Source organism: Colossoma macropomum, unplaced genomic scaffold (genome assembly GCF_904425465.1).
Source record: "Colossoma macropomum unplaced genomic scaffold, Colossoma_macropomum, whole genome shotgun sequence".
Lineage (NCBI taxonomy): Eukaryota > Metazoa > Chordata > Actinopteri > Characiformes > Serrasalmidae > Colossoma > Colossoma macropomum.
Window position 1 is genome coordinate 5,732,328 of NW_023494797.1, and position 17,663 is coordinate 5,749,990.

General features: G+C 39.3%; 1 protein-coding gene across 1 annotated transcript in view; it reads right to left on the bottom strand.

The window, feature by feature from the left end:
• The window catches only part of igdcc3 (immunoglobulin superfamily, DCC subclass, member 3), a 128,938-nt gene that overhangs the window by 28,011 nt on the left and 83,264 nt on the right, over window positions 1-17,663 (bottom strand). The window contains exons 3-5 of the mRNA XM_036584499.1: window positions 7,025-7,169; window positions 6,777-6,907; window positions 5,792-5,929 (exon numbers count right to left, since the gene is read on the bottom strand). Of these exons, the coding sequence (XP_036440392.1) occupies window positions 5,792-5,929; window positions 6,777-6,907; window positions 7,025-7,169 (414 nt within the window). The remainder of the gene's footprint in view (window positions 1-5,791; window positions 5,930-6,776; window positions 6,908-7,024; window positions 7,170-17,663) is intronic.

The following is a 17,663-nucleotide window of genomic DNA, read 5'->3' on the forward strand; positions in this document are numbered from 1 at the left end:
TTTAGAGAGCCAACTAGCGCAATGGGGCTCCACACTAGGAGCCAAAATATGATGGCAAAACTGGATGATTCCTGCTGATGGGACTTTATCACTGTTGCCACAGAGCTACAGGTTTAACCACACTGTTACTGAAATACATCTGCAGCAGTGTAACATGGCACCTCTACTATCATTCTCATTGGCCCTGAAAGGTCTAAAAAGACATAAAGCATGTAGACCTTAAGGACTGATACTCAAACTAATTAACACACATGTACAGTTCTCAGATTATATATTTAACAGGTACAGCTACCATACATGTGTACTTTGTAGGTATTTAAATACAGACTGCAGCCTATCTTCTACAACCACTTGTCCAAACCACATCTGACCCTACCAACAACATGAAGTATTAAGTCAACTGGACCCAACAAAACTCTGTCTGAACCTGACCACTTAATCAAGTTTTGAGACCAAATCTGACCTGAGCCAAAGAAAAATTCTGTAGAAAAACTGAACTGAACCAGCCTATCATCACTCAAAGTGCTAAATAAAACCACATATTAATGTAAATCATTAATAATGAATAGCAACAATAATAGCCACCATTCGATCATGAATTAATGGTAAATAATCAACTGTCCAAGTCAGTTTAAACTCTTCTTTAACAAATGTATTCATCAACAATTTCCAGCACATCAGATTAAAAATCTGTTAACCCCTTAAAATCCCAGGCTTATTATTCCGTAACTACAGGGACTTCAATGCAAACTGGTTGTGCTATTCTCAGGTTATAGAACTGTGTAATAAAATGGGCCTGCTGTGGGGCCTTAAGGGTTTAAAAATGGGTTGTGAGTTGTGACAACCGAAACCTGCAATTTGATCCCAGATTGAGTCTAACACCTATTTGGGCAATGATGTCTAAACCCGGTCAACTGTAACGTAAGCAGTCAGATCTAGTTGGGTTCAGACAAACATTTTAAGATCCTGCCCATCTCTTGCTGTCCCCCTCTACCTGCAGGTCTGGTGGCATGATAGTGTGAGTGATGCTGGTATAATCGTATCAGGCATGTTAGCATTCCTGGGGTGGAGAACAGTTTATCAAACATATCCAGCCAAGAGCAGTCCTGTGGTCAGGAACTGACCTCTAATGAAGCACCAAAGGACTCCTGACAAAAATGTTACATCAACATTTGAGCTATAGTCTCAGACTGTACACTAGCAAGGTGGAGCTACAAGGCAGGTGATTCTAATAAAGCGGTCATTTCCATTACTTTCTATCAGCCAATGTCACATGATAATTATTTTAATTGCTCTTTAATGGACCAAACTGACATTTTAAATTCAGAAACAAAAAATAAGTTGCCTATTTAAATAACATGAAACAAGTGCTGCATTGAAAGTCAGAGGAACTGGCTACCCCTGATAATTATGCTTTGACATTTTGGTACAAGTGTAGCAGCAGCATTCAAATACAGCATGAGTGCAATTGTAAATCATATCAGTATTGGCAGATACTTGTTTAAAAAACAACTATTTGCCTCAGACAGATGTTTAGATTTGACAGATATTCTGTAACTGATATCTATTTCTATAAATATTTACATATTTATTGTACTCTGGAAGAGCAGAACACTTAATGTTGGGCTACTACATTTTAATGTCTGTATTTTAGTCATTTTATTGCATTTGCAACCCTATAGAAATAAATATTGCATTTCCTGTAATGCTAATCCAGGTGTACACAGTCCAAATTTCTATATTTTATTACACATCTGCATCAGCACCATAGCAGTGCATTCCTATTGTTTATGTCAGAAATGTGTGACATAGATCAACCAAAACAAAAATAATAAATTGGCTGATTGTCAATTGTGTGTTTGAAAACCCTGCTGATCTCGACCTTGGCTGAATCTGACCAGGCATCGCTAGTATATTGTATTCAGCATGTCCGCAATTGATACTGTGATTGTGGCTGTTGCCTGAGAGCAACAATTACTGTGATGCTGATATTGATTCAGACACCTACACAAAGCTTCTTAAAACCGTTTATTCCTGCAGCCACTTTTTGTATTTAACCTTGATGAGAATGTCTGAGGTTTCTTGATCGGGATCAAAGTCGAATGCTGATTCATTCATTGTGATAATGTTAGAGACGTACATCTGAATTTCAGTATAAATGGAGGAAAGTGGCCCTGATGAACATATGTGCGCTATTTTGGTTTGTCTACACAATAAGCAAACGGAGAAAACACACTGTGTGTCGCAATAAGCATATATTACTTGACACACTTATATCACATCCATTATACAGCTTAGCTTCCTCTCTCTCTCTCTCTCTCTCTCTCTCTCTCTCTCTCTCTCTCTCTCTCTCTCTTTCTGTAATCCAATATGCCCAAATCTAATCCCATTTTGTTAGCGTTTAATTCCTACAACATTCTGCAAGGCAATATCCACAATCTGATTATCAACACTGCTTACAGAGACGGCCAGGCATTTACATTTAGAATGAGCAAACTGGATCAGGTAATAGCTAGAAAAGACTGCCTGATCTGATAGTGTAGTACTAAGCGTGCTGTAGAAAGTGTTAAGTACAGTTAAAGATAACATCAACACCGCAAGTGTTGAGTATGGTTACTGATACAATCAGACCATTTTTAGGCTAAATTCTATGCAAATTGGCAACAAGAAGGAGACAAAAACACACAGAGAAAGATATATAGAGGGAGATAAAAGAGATACAGTGAGAGATATACTGTGTTAAAATAGATATACTGTGTTGAAAGTGAGTTTCCCATTATGGCAAAGTTTAAAAGCAATAATTTGACAAAATCCACACTTTAATTTTTCTGCACTGGGGTCTACAGGTGTCCTAGTTACACCACTGATGTTCCAACATATACGTCTAAAACTACCTGGCAAATATCCATATGAGACCAACACAAAGATTTTAATTATTCATTTTTTAACATATTTTGAAACATCATCTGCTATTTACACTGTATTAAAATTTCATGATGAAGGAAGCAAAGGAAACAGTCCAAAATGACTTTGAATAACATCAATCTCACATTAACTTACATTGAAAGTTAGGATCGTTTTGTTGTTCTCCTGTAAAGTCACTGTTAGAGATATACGACGTATGTAAGACAGTATCAATTAATAATACAATACCCTCTACCAGATGTGGTTGAGGTCACATCCAGTGTTAAACCGACCGACCACTATAGTTTATCGACATGAAGGAAGTCTTTTATTAGTATGATAATAGGAACAGAAAGGTTCTTCTATTTAATGTATGTTCAGGTGTCAAACTGCTCTTTATGGTGATAAATAGACTCCATTAATGATACATGGGGAAAGGAGACAAATGGTCGAGATGGCAAATCAACACATGCATGTGCACAGATGTTAATGCAGCTCTATTGCATGCATACATATACACACGCACGCACACGCAGAGACACTTCATCAGTGCAAAGTGTCACCTTAGACACAGTCACACTGCTTTCTTTCTGCTTTAATTTATATGAAGGTCAGTGAGATTAACATCACACAGAGAATCATTCTGAAGCATCTTTAAACTAATAGCTTCAGAAAGCTGTGGGCTTCCAATAAGGGAGGACCAGTTTCTCACAGCTAATGTCCAATCCGCAGTGAGAGGGCAGAAAAATAAGCTTTTTATTGCTCTATGGCAATGGGTTTAGTTCTGTATATTACATAATGTGAATTCTCAGTAGGGCTGCACTATATATCATTTGTTCATTGTTATCACAGTATTGCCGATGTGCAAATGAGCCTTCCAGCCAGTTTTTTTTATTTGTCCAGACCAATCACAGATCCAGATGTGTAGTTCTGTTTTTTTAATGACGGTATTCATGTAAATCAAGTAATTAATTTGGTCAAATGAATTCAGGCCAGTCTTTGTTCATAGACTCACCAATGTATTTTTAATATATTGCAAAGCTTACTGCAATATATAGCAACATAATCACCATTCTAGTATTCCTTTCGTATGATGCAACCCTGGTCCTCATGGTCCTCCTGGTTAGCAGGGCTGACGAGGATCGCAACTGCAATATGTGGCAATATAATCGCAGTATTTTACTCATATTATGCAATCCTGGTCCTCAGACATTTATCCTACATCCCCTTTACATGCTCACTCTGTAAGAGTGATTAAAGTTTTAGAGTCTCCCGGTTCAGATGGTAGTAAATCATTCAGTTAGCCCATATTAAATAGAGCCTTGCAACTTAGCAAAGCTTGAAACACTTTCATTAAAATCTGAAAGGCTGAAGCTGGTCCTGGGTCAGTGCTAATATTCAGAGATGTTTTATACATTGGAACTCCAGGGGTTCAGCTTTAAAATGAAATGCCTAAATGAGCTCATGAGTGATGTAAAAGTAAAATCGGGATACTTGAAGACATTCGTGGTCTTTGGCTCAAATAACAGAAAATATGTGGCTCCAGCTATCAGCCCTGCATATCACTACTGTCGGAAGAAAGCCACGTATCTACATTTTTGCCGTTTTTCAGTTTTCGACATGATTTGAAAACGCCTGCTGCCCTTTACATTGTGTAAATTTCATGAAGAATGGACCAAAAGAAATGACCTTATGATTATTAGAAATGACTTAGAAAAAGTCTGGTTCCATTGACTTATGTTAAAAGTAAAGTAGGTTTTTTCCTTTTCCTGTAAAGTTAGTGATATATCTCCACACGGTCCTTCTTCATGGCTAATTCGAAGGTTGACTCCTCTGGTGTAAGAAGTTTAGTTAGGCTTGCGAGATTTTGTGCAAGATACCAATCTTGCCCTGTAGCCATCGGTAAGTGGTGATAGTACTGTGTGGAGGGGTGGCAGGCAAGACAAAAAAGAGCCACTTTGCTGGGCTGCTTTCCTGTGCTAACAGCACAGCGTGAGTGCATTTTCTGAAAAAAAGAGCAGCAAATACTAACTTTGATCCTTTCTTCAAAAAAACTGCTAAGCCTAAAATGTGCTTCAGTTTCTACACAGAAACTTACTCTTGCTCTGCTTTGTTAGTTGTTGCGATAGGTTTGATAAATGACACATTTACAGCCGACAAACCGCTTCTTGTTCAAATAATAAAACGGCTTACTGTGAGCTCAGCCTATAGGCTACTGATAATGTACCTTTCCTTTACTGTTATTGTAGCCTTGTGTTATTATTATTATTGTTGTTGTTGTTGTTTTGTTGTTAATTTTATGTTTATGCTATAAATAACAATAATAGGCATGTTTTATTTGGTCACACTTTATATGGATGGCCGCCTATAGAAGATCTACAGATACTTAAATCATTAACAAACTTTCTAGTAATACGCAGCTGATTATCAACAACATTATGGTTAGGGTTGGGTTTAGGAGTAGGTGTAGGTTTTGTCTTGAGGTTAGGGTTAGGGTTAGGTCTAGGATTCGGGACAGATTTGATAGAATGTTCCACACCCAACTTCAAGTTCAGTTGCATTTAACAGATATTTATATATAAAATATACAGAGCCTCTATAAAGCAGTGGACCATCCAAATAAAGTGACACATTTCTGACATTTAACATGTACAACCTGTTTGGCAATTGTGATAGAGAATCTACTGCCAATTCACTATCGTCACTCAGCTCTTGGCTTGGACGCATAGTTCTGGGAAAAACCTTTAATTGACATAGAACAAAGCTATGAACTCAACCATCTTTATGGCTTTGTTCTAAAGTTTAAAGCACCAAGCACCATGTTGAGCATCAAGAGCTCACCTATGTCTACTAACTCACTGTCCTCTAATAATATCTCTCAGCTTACCCAGCCGGCTCCAGGACACGATGGGACGCGGGTAGCCAGTGGCAACGCACTCCAAGATGGCAGTCTGGTGAACAGTGAGGGTGAGGTTTTCGGGACCGACAAGTATCATAGGGTCTTTGTAAACAGAAGACTGGGAGCCTAGAGGGAGAAGGAGAGGGAGAGAGAGAGAGAGAGAGAGAGAGAGAGCAGATGAAGATCATAGACATATCGAACATAATCTCCATAATGATAACTTATTAGGACACAGAGAATTACTACTTGTCCAGTCATCAGGAAATGGGCAGCATCAAAGGGCAGCTAGCTTTTTACATGGTGCGAAAAAAATAAATAATTCTCTTATGATATTCAAACCACTGGTTACTAAAAGGAAAAAATGATAAATTTATCTACTGATGAGCATCAGAGTATGTGGGTAGAGTGGAGTGGAGCAGCTCCTCACTCACACATCAGAGAAAAGCTGCTTCCTGCTCGCTCCTCATGATTCATACTTATGATATGTCCTTTAGATCTCGAATGTATAGACAAGACATTGCACACATAATTCATGCCCGTTATTAAAAATTCTGCGCTATGCTGGCATTTTTCAGATGGTCTCTAGGCTTGAAAGGATTGTTCAGTTACAACCCAGAAAACTGCAGAGGGTAAACAAATGCACAAGCTTTTAGCACAAGCTTTTAGCACAATCTACTTCACCATAATAGATCACACGAGACTGTTTGTATAAACATCTGAACTTTGTTGTGTCTGGTGAGAATGTCCAGTACAGGCCTGTTGTACCAGTCCACAGCACAAATGCTGTATGCATGGATGGCCAGAACATACAGAGAGTAACTCATGTCACAGAGAGGTTAGGTGTGCAGAAAAGGACCTAAGCTTGTGGAACAGAGTGGCTTTGGAGCTATAGAGACATCCTCTGATGAGCATGAGTGTGAAGTTGAGAGTGTTGGGAGAGTATGAGTGCGTGTGTGTGTCATTGAGTTGAGACCTGAGACGGTGAGGCGGGCTCCAGCGCTGTGTTTGACTCCAGCGCTGTTGTGGGCGACGCAGCAGAACACCCCACTGTCCTCCGGCCGAACACCTGTTATCTGCAGCACACCTGTGGGCAACAGAGTATACCTGAGAGCACAGAGAGGAGAGGTACAGAGAGGGGTCAGTACAGTATAGTATAGTAAAGTACATTATAGTGTAGTAAAATGTGGGTATTTATGAGTGTTAATCTAATGCGGGTCATACCGCTCGTTGCTGGTGTCCACCGGCCTCCCGTCTTTCTCCCAGCTGATGACTGGTTCGGGCAGGCCATGGATCTGGCACTGAAAGCGTGCAACACCTGCCAAATCTGTCCGTACTGAGTGTGGGTGCACATGGAAATCTGCCATTGCTGGTAGAGAGAGAGAGAGAGAGAGATTAAAGCTGTCAATATTCATTCACAGACATTTTAAAAAGCTACAGGTATGAAATAGAACACACATTCAAAGGTGTGTGTGTGTGTATGCCATGTGAAAAAGTGGATTTCTGGAGAAAAAAAAGGGACACATCTGGAACACATCTGGGACTTGTGGATCATAAAAGTTTAATTCCAAAATGATGTATATTAATTTGTAACAATTTTGCATAGAGCAATATCCAAATAATAACAGCTGATGTATAATGGAAAACATAGTTTTGTTTGTCTAATAAATGTGGAACTAATCATAATAAAGCACTAATATTTCTTGCATCTGTAAAGCCCACTGCCAACAACATCCATCTCTCAAAGATGAAAGCTTTGTACTGTTCATCTGATGGGGATAGTTTTGGTGGTCTATCAGGTCTTACATAGAGTCCCATTTTTTCCAGTTGTGGAAACTCCTGTTTTCCACTTATTTTTCTTTGACTTTCCTCTTCGTTATGCAAGTGAATTACTTTATTTTATATTTTTGTCTCCTGAAAAAACTTTGACTGTTTTAAGTGGTAATTAAATAAATGAAGGGTGGTCTCTGACTTTTGCACAGTCATATACATGTGGGTGCCTGCACACACACACACACATATCTGGGACTTGTGGGTGTTATCTGGACCTGCATGGCAGGACACAGAAGGCCAACCATGAGTGTGTGAATAAGGAAGAGTAATCACACACCTACTCAGCTACAGATGCTCACACATGCACACACAGACCAGTGCTGGATGGATAGAGGCCAATTAACCCCAAAAGAAGCCAGAGATTAACCAACCTAGAGAGAGCCAGGTGGGCTCGAGACAGTGATGCAGAGAGAGAGTGGCTCATGTGATGAACTACACACACACAAACACACCTATTCACACGCCCACACGCCCAACCACATGCCCTATTTTCTACATGCAAATGCACACATACACACTGCCAATCTTTATTTTGGGAATTTTGTCCATTCATTCATCCATTTTCATAGATTTTCTATGAAAATGATGATAGGTATTATGCCAGTCTATGGGTGTTCAAAGTAATCCAAAATGCAATATTCACTTAGTATCCCAGTTCAATTAGTATACTGGTCATTCAGGGCAACTGCCTCTATTCAAGGTTCTCAAAGCCCATAAGCAGAAATACTGACCTAGCCTGCCAAGTCTGTTCTGAGTCAATTAAATTGTGATAATAAATAAAGCAATTCATTCTTATTATCGTAAATGCTGAATCTTTTTATTAAGCCTTATAAAAACTAGTCATTGGTGTCACTGATAGTCACCGGTGTCACAAGAGTTGCACCAGTGAAGACGACACAATATGGCATGAAACACAATTGTTCCAAGATGGACACTAGGTGGAGGTCACTTCAGGTCACTCCTCATTAATCACACATAAATCAGCAAATTATGCAATTGAATATTTTTTTTTTCATGTGTTAAAATAAGTGACCTCAATGACAAATCTAAAGGCCTCACATGTAAAATAGAAATTTTACCTGGAAACACTTTGTTTGGGTTTTGGAGGGTTTTAAAGTAAGCTTTTTATTTTTTTAAACAATAACACCAATGATATGAAACTAAGGGGCAAATGTTCTTCATAATTTAACTTTTTAATAGTTATTTAATTTTTCTAATCGATGCATTCCATTTATGTTTTTCTCATCTTTAACACGTCAGGAAAGTCAGTGAGAAACATTATTTATAATATTTGAATGCAAGGCCTGAGAGACAAACAGTTTTTCAGGCAAAAAACTTTCAAAAATGAAAAAGCTGTAAATAAAAAGCACTCAAATTTATTTTTATCATTTAAGAACATGTAAATCACTGATAATCTGTGAGTTATGCATGGATGTTTAACAAATTTGTATTAAAGATACAAAACCAAGTACTACTAAAGATACAAAAACAACCACTACTGCTCTATGCTTCTACCTAAACCCAACTCCTAACTCAGTAATGATTTCTGTTTTTTTTTTTCAAAATTAAACCAAATTATAATAATTAATTACAAATTATAATAATTCAAATTAAATTTGCTGTCATTTGGCCATGTGCAAAGTCCAACAATATACTGGGTTTCCCGTGATCTAACGCTGGGAGATTTTGTGTACAGAGCCTTGAAAAAAGCTTAACTGAGTCATACTTCTACAGCTTTAGGCATCGGAATCAAACAAATGCATGAATTAATGTCAGTTATGGGGGGGTCATCTGAACTGGAACACGGCTCACTGTGCGTGCATGTGTTCATGAATCACCCTTTATGTGTATAAAAGAGGTTTGGACTGCAGAGCTTTGGACAAAACAAATAAAACGTGTTGGCTTAAAACTGTTAGGACAAATCTGTTATTCTTTTTTATATTTATCTACATTAGGCATAGGCATTTCATCTTATGGCTACAGGTTACTGCACAGCAGACACATCAGGCAGATGCTACCAAAGATTGTGATGCCACATACTGTCCCTTGCCATACTAGCTGGAATGCACCTGAGTCTTCTCATTTAGTCAGCTGATCTCAGTCTCCAAACAACTGATCATGTGCGCTCCTGCTCTGTTGGTATGAAAACCTCCAGCCACACCGGCCCTTTGTGGATACGACTGGACTGGACTGGCGCAGAGTGTGCTTTTTGGACCACACTCATTTTTTGTTCACCCCTAAAGCTTGACAGAGTTTCTGTATACACTATAATCATCCTACACCCCTTGTATTGAGCTTCACATGCCTGCTTCTTGTTGAAAGAAGCAGGATAGTTTTTGTTTTTATGATCTAAAGCAAAGATTGAGCGTTATTCTTCTCTTATCTCTGAAAGATGATTAAAATGGGAACTTACTCTATTTTTCAGAATTTCTGCATAATTAAATGGTTAACATGTAAATGAAGTCATTTAGAGTGGTTTGATGTAAAATGCTTCATTCTAGAGAAACTTACCATATAAAATATAGAATTTAGAACTTACCATATAGAATCTGGTTCCTGTCACCACCAAAGTTGTTGGTGATAGGAACCAGACGTCTGAAGAGTTCAATGCCTCTAAAAGTTCCCTCACAGAAAGTTATTATATGAAGTGATTTAAATATATTGCCCGAAGACTGATTGTTTTAGAATAGTTTTGCAATCATTTTAATCCATTCATGGTGGAAAGGTACATGCAGGGTGCTGTATGGCAAAATAAAACCCACAGAAAATACTATTTTTCCAGATGTACCACTATTTTACCATTATCGACATTATCATATACCAAACTCAGAAGTGGTTTTGGATAGTTAATAAAATGGCCATATTTGTGTTGTAGACATAGTGACCCTTGGATCCCATCACCACTACTGTAAAGAAATCTGAGTTAGAAAGTTTCTCTACAATGAACCATTTCACATCAAAACACCCTGAAGGACTTTGTTTACATCTCAACCACTGAATGATGTAGAAATGTATAAAAATCTGAGGAATTCCCCTTTAAGAACTGTTTATCTGATGGTGACAGTTTTGGTGGTCTGCCAGGCCTTGCATAAATGTTAGGAGTCCTATCTTTTACTAATTTATTAATCTCCAGTTTTGGAAATTTTCCTTTGACACTCTCCTTTGTATGCTAGTTGTATGTCTTATATCTGATCCCCTCAGAGATACCTCCTGAAAAAAGAAACACTTGGCAGTTTTGACTGGAAATTAAGTAAATTAGGGGTGGTCTCTGATTTTTGCACAGTTCCTGTATGTTGACTGATCTAAAGCAAATACTATTAGAATCGTTTAAAAGCAGATAGGTGGTACTTTATTTCTTCTGACAGTGTGAGCAGCTCTGTTGATATGACCTTCTCTGCTGGAGTCGGAGCTGAGAACACTTTCCTGACTTTCCAAGTAGGAATTACTACTTGGAGACTTTTCTCCTAGTTGGAGGTTGGAAATTTAAGTTGAACACAGCATAACAGCAGGAAACCTCACCTCATCATACATCTACGTGCACCTGGTTGGCTAAAACAAAGCGACTGGTGGGTGTAAAGTGACAGTGCTGATTCCAGCTGGGTGTCCAGGCAACACTATCTATTGAAAATGAGGACTCGTCTTGGAAAAATGTTAAACGCCATCCTCCTACCCAAAGCTAATTGAGCTTCAGAGCACATGTAGGCTCTCGTTGGGTTCCCGGCTCTCACTCTCTTGTCTATGGGTGAGGGAACGTGACATGGGGGGAGGAGCTGTCAACACAAACTCAATTAGCACAAGGCCAGGCTCTTTCACAGCCCGCGCCACAAGTGCCCTTCTTCAAATGTCAGCCGTAATTAACTCGGGCCGAGCGGGCCCGTTCGGAACACTCTTAGCATAACAAGAACCAGGACCCCCTCCTTGTTACTTTCTTTATCTTGCTTTTTTTACCAGCCTTTTTTGTCTTCCGAATGGTCAGGATTATTTTAGCTTAGCTTAGCGCTCCGCCGGACTCTTGGCAGGGGAGTTGGGCGAGTTAAGCTTTCTTAGAGATGCCTCCGTAATGGGTTGTTTTGTTTGCGCAAATGGCGAGACAAAGGCGTAGGGGTGAAGAGAGCGAGAGAAAGGAACACACACACAGAGAAAAAGAAAGAATTCTCTAAGGAGAAGGGAAAAAAAAAACTAAATGAACTTCCACACATATCTAAGAGATCGCCTCCGCTGGAGACAGACCAGGCAGTATAGAGGGCCATGTCTTTTTCTCCCTTTATGCCTACTTCTCTCTTTCTTTATTCCAACCTCTCATTTTCTGACTGTGTACTCTATAGGGCCAAAAGTATGTAGACACCTGACAATCACATCTGTATGTGCTTGTCTGATGTCCCAATACAACACCATTGGCATTAATATGCACAACTATAACAGCCTCCATTCTTCTGGGAAGGATTTCCACAAGATTTTGGACTGTGTCTTGGGAATCTGTGCCCACTCAATCAAAAGAGCATTTGTGAGGTCAGGCACTGATGCTGGACAAGAAGACCTGGCTTGCAATCAACATTCCAATTCACCCCATCCCAAAGGAGTTCAGCAGCGTTGAGGTCAGGGCTCTGTGCAGGGCAGCATTAACATTACCCTTCACTGGAACTAAGGAGCCACTGAAAACCAGACCATTATGTCTCCAATCTTTACTGTTGGCACTCTCCTGGCATCTGCCAAACCCAGATTTGTCCATCTGACTGCCAGATAGTGAAACATGACTCCTGAGAACACGTAATAGAGCACTTACAGTTGACCAGGGGAGATATTTCACAACATCTTCAGTACATTTACATTCATGGCATTTGGCAGATGCTCTCACCCAGAGTGACTCACAATGGTAATTTTACACAGGTAGACGAAGGTAGTGTTAGGAGTCTTGCCCAAGGACTCTTATTGCTATTGTGTAGGGTCCTTGCCGAGGTGGGGGATTGAACCCCAGTCTACAGTGTAGAAAGAAGATGTATTACCCACTACACTATACCAACCCTGGCACTACAACCATGGGGCAGTATGACCCATTTTACTGCCAGTGTTTGTCTATTTTTGCATGGCTATGTGCTTGAATTTATATACCTGTTAGCAATGGGTGTGGCTAAACTCTATAACTGAGAGGGGTGTCCACATACTTTTTGCCATATAGTGTATCTCTGACATCGTACTGTTCATTGTCATTTCTTAGCTTCTCTCTCTCGCTCTCTCTCTCTCTCTCTCTCTCTCTCTCTCTCTCTCTCTCTCTCTCTCTCTCTTTCTCTCTCTCTCTCAATCATCTCAACCTTGACAATTAACTCTTGACAGCTGTGAGGTTAGAGTTATTATAGTTACAGTGATCAAAACTGAAAAGTCGCAAACACCTGTTAACTAAATGTCTCAGAACCTTTGTCAATTAATCACAAGTCAAAATGTTTTTCCCATGTGACATCCCACTCATTGCTATATTAATACCCTTGTTAAGCATGGGTTTCTGGAAAGAACTAGATACAATATGGGTTTCTATCAGAGAGGAAGCACTCACCTTTAAAAATAAGGATAAAGAACCAATATCATGAACATAGTCTACTGACACAGAGTGAGCTGCAGATTCCTTTCATGCATTGTATGTAGACAATGAGACAAAAAACATCCATTTACACTGAGCTGAGAACAGGTATTTTCCTATGATTACATTACAGCATTCAGACAATTTTAGCCAGTTACTGTTCAATATAGTCCATTTTTTATTGTTCAGCTCAATTATGATGATACTACATGACACCAAAACTGATCTGAAGGCAGCATCAGGGGAGCTCTGTGGTGGGTCCAGTGGTAGCCATGGAGTCTGTATCATTAAAGCGTGCACACATACAGAGGCATCTGGGGTGCTGAGGGCTGGGTTGTAACTCACTCATAAAAGCATGGCTAGAGGGAAATGGCTCGCTGGTTTACCCATAAGGCTCAGCGGCGGACAGACAGAAAGAAGAGGCTCTAGGGGAACACACACACACACTGGCCATGATCAAAGCTGGACTGTTGATCTGCTCTCATACACGACCACACACTTACTCTCTCAGACACGAACATACACAAAATCACAAACAATCACACATACGGTACTGTGCAAAAGTTTAAGGCACCTAACTATAATTTATATAGAGCTTTTGTGCTTAGAAAAACACCAATATTACAATAAGTACAAATAATATTAATGCAAAATTTGTGATTTTATGTGTGTTAATGTATTCTTTTAACCATTTCCAAACCTCTCATTAGGAGAACATGCTATTAGGCATAGTTGACTAATCAGTATGTCTTTACATTAAATCAAGTGTGCTGTTGGTGGATTCGAAGTCCAGAACCAAACTTTTGCTCTTCTAACCAGTTCACGTCAACTACTTTTTGAAACCAAGAAACTTTTTTTTTATTTATATGCGTTTATTCTAGTGTTATATTGAGTTCTTATCAGCAAAAACACACTTACTGGCTAAATGAATAGTTTTAAACAATTCGCTTAGGTCCCTAAGACTTTTCCACAGCACTGTGTTACACTGTGACAGTAACACCTCAAACCATCATTGTTTGATCATTGGGAACCATCAGCTGCTTTTGTGTAAACATTGCATGGAGCAAAAATAATGGACCAATAGAAATTGTTCAATAATCCTCAGAATAAACTTCCATTAACAACACTTTTATACCGTTTTAAACCACTGGTTTGGAGATACAAGATTTGGGTACGACAGTGACGAAATACACAAAGGCATACAGTGCTGTTTGTTTTTTGGGGACTGCTGTTGTGTCAGATTCACCAGGCAGGACAGACGAGAATGGTGGACAGCCCACAGCTCTTAAAGGATGACCCACCGACCCACACATACATACACACCCCCCTCTTGGGCCTCTGCCCTCTGCCCTCATGCATAAAACATGCAGCGCTGAGAGGTCCACTTTTCTGGTGCCATTATGGCTCTCTCTCACACACACACACACACACTCAGACAGTCATATATGCACACTGTGAATTCACTCTCACATATATGTATATATAAAAGACATACACATATGCACAAAGCACTGAAATATGGATGTGAACCTTTGAGCTGACATCAATTTGATTTGATTCATTGGTTGTCAATTCAATTCAAAACTGATTTCTGTGAATTAAGAATGATTTAATTCAATATAAACAGCAATTCGTTTCTGCAATTCTAATGAATTAAAAGTACTCATAATATATAATCAATGTTGAGCAGAATCCTTTGAAAAAGTAGTGATGGCTGAATTTTGCATGCATTGTCATAAATGTATTCAGTAATGTATTCCATTACAGTAGATAAAGAAGTAATGTATTCAGAATACATTAAGAATGCATTTAGCATACATATTGGTAAGACACATGAGAAAAGCTCTGCTGTTGTAATTTATATTTCATTCACTCTGTTACTGTTACTGGTTGGCAGATTTCTTCATGTAATTCTTCTCTTAATATGTTTCTTGTACGTAGGTGTGTGTGTGCGCCTAATAAACCTAAACGTTGACAAATGATGATACAAGTCAGAGATGACATGGAAAAAAGAAAATGCCCAAAATACTAGCTGATTAAAGTGATATAGCCACAAAGCAGTTGTTAGCATAGGAGTTGCAAGGTAATTTGAGGGGGCTGTGATATGGTCATCAAGAAAATAGGCTTATATTATAGTTCTTATTATGCTACTTTTGCGGCAACTCCTCTCCGCTATACAGATAATTAGAGTGATTTAAATAGACAGACTATTTCAGTTTAGAAAGCTTGGTAAACATTAAGTAATATTTACATCTTATATAGTTCAAACAATGGATTGTTATGGAGTGTTAATTAGATGTTAGGTTATGTTCGAGCAAATTTTTCTCTATCTCTACTTCGTAACTCATTCACACACTTTTAGCAGTCTGAAGTTTGTCCACAAGGGGAGCTATTAGCTCACAAGTGGCTTTAGTGTGTATCATTTAAAGAGAAGAAATAGTCATGAACCCACACCAGCAGGATGCACATTTGCATTCACTGATGGGATCACAAACTCAAAAGTACAAAGACATTTTGACGCAAACTTTGTAGAGGTCTGCAAAGAACATACTCGAACTATAGAAGTAGAAGGGGATCAGCAGGACAATGATCTCAAACACACCAGCTGCTCATTACAGTCTTCTACAATATCATTACTACAAAGCACAGTGTTGCAATAACAAACATTATAGTGGAGCCCTAATATATAATCGCAGTCAGAACAAGGCCTTGTTTTTTCAAAATGGTGACTTTACAGGAGAATGAAAATATATATATATATATTTGAATGGAGGTCAATATAACAAGATTGTACTTGTAATTCTGGACCACTTCTACTGGTCCATTTGTGTTTCGACAGTCAACGTACTTAAATCAGGCACATAAACATTACCAAGCGTACACACATTTAAATAAACAAGAGGTCAGGCTCAGAGCTTCAGCAGCACTCAAGAGTCAGCAGCCCCAAAAAGCTGTTTCATAGTATTCATTATTATTCATCTCTCTCTCTCTCTCTCTCTCTCTCTCTCTCTCTCTCTCTCTCTCTCTCTCTCTCTCTCACACACACACACACACACACACACACACACACACACACACACACACACACACACACACACACACACACACAGCACTCTCACATTATTACAGATTACTATTACACTTCTTGCCAGCTTGCATGTGTGTAAATTAACCAGATCTAATTCAGGGGGAGAGGAGAGAGAAATGGGGGAGAGGGAAGGGGGGGGGGTAGAGAGGGAGGTAGAAAGAAAGAAAGAAATAAAGAAAGAAAGAAAGAAAGAATGAACGTGATTGAGGGGAGTAAAGAAATACAAAGAGAGTCCATGAATGTCAAGGTCAGGGTGAGAGAAATAAAGAGAGAAAGAGAGAGAGTGTAAGAGACAGAGAGAGATCTATCTGTCTGTGCTTGAACGTGAGGCTGAGGATGTGGTCAGCTTCACAGTGACAATCGCCAAGGAGACACTGACACAGAGAGACAGAGAGGAAATCAAAACTCTGACCTGCTGCTAACGATGAATTACTGCAGCAGGTCTGCAACTACACATGTTTCTGATTCATGGCGTTAACCTCTTCAAGATCAAGATCAAAAAGAGCTTTACTGTCATCTCAACCACATGCAAGCAGGCAATGGAATGAAACATTGTTCCTGCTGATCCAGATCAGACAGTGAGCTGTATAGTGTCCGCAAGTTTAAGAGAGAGACTTTTTTGGCTGAAATAAAATTCTCAGTCTATTTTTTAAAATGTTAATGTGCACTGAATTCAGATCCCAGTCGAACACAAACATGATCATAGATACAGCAGCGTGTGGAAGTATGGAGAAAGCTGCACTGTGCTGGAGGAGCAGTGTTTAGCTCTAGCCTTCTGGCATCAAGTCACAGTAGGCTTTAATATAAGTAGACTGAAATATCAGTCTGAAGTATGACGTTTACCTCTGAATAGAGCAGGGTTTCTCAACCACTGGGCCGAGGACCACAAGTGGGCCGCATAGCACCCAACCTATACTGAGGGGGGCCAGTGGTCCGCAGTGGGCCTGTGATGGCACTATGTCATAAAAGTCAATGAAAAAATAACTGACTTAACAACAAAAAAGAAATATAAAATGTTTGAAAGTTAACAACACTGATACCAGCTCCGCAAAAACAGTGCACAAAGGCAGCTTTGTTGATTTTTTGGCCCTTTTCCTCTAGAAATACCTGACCTTTCAGTTGTCCACTGGCATCAATATTCTGCTGATATATCATGTTCACTGATACACATGACATATTGCAAGAGTAGAGCCCCACATATCACTGTGTTGGAAAATTCCCCAAAGTGACATTTTTAAGCAAAAACGTTGAGTTTTCTTGTGGGTTTATGCTTTCTAGCCATAAGCAGGTGGGCCTTGAGGTGGAAAACGTTGAGAACCTCTGGAATAGAGGACACAAAAAGACATGAAATTCAAACATGGTGCTTCCCC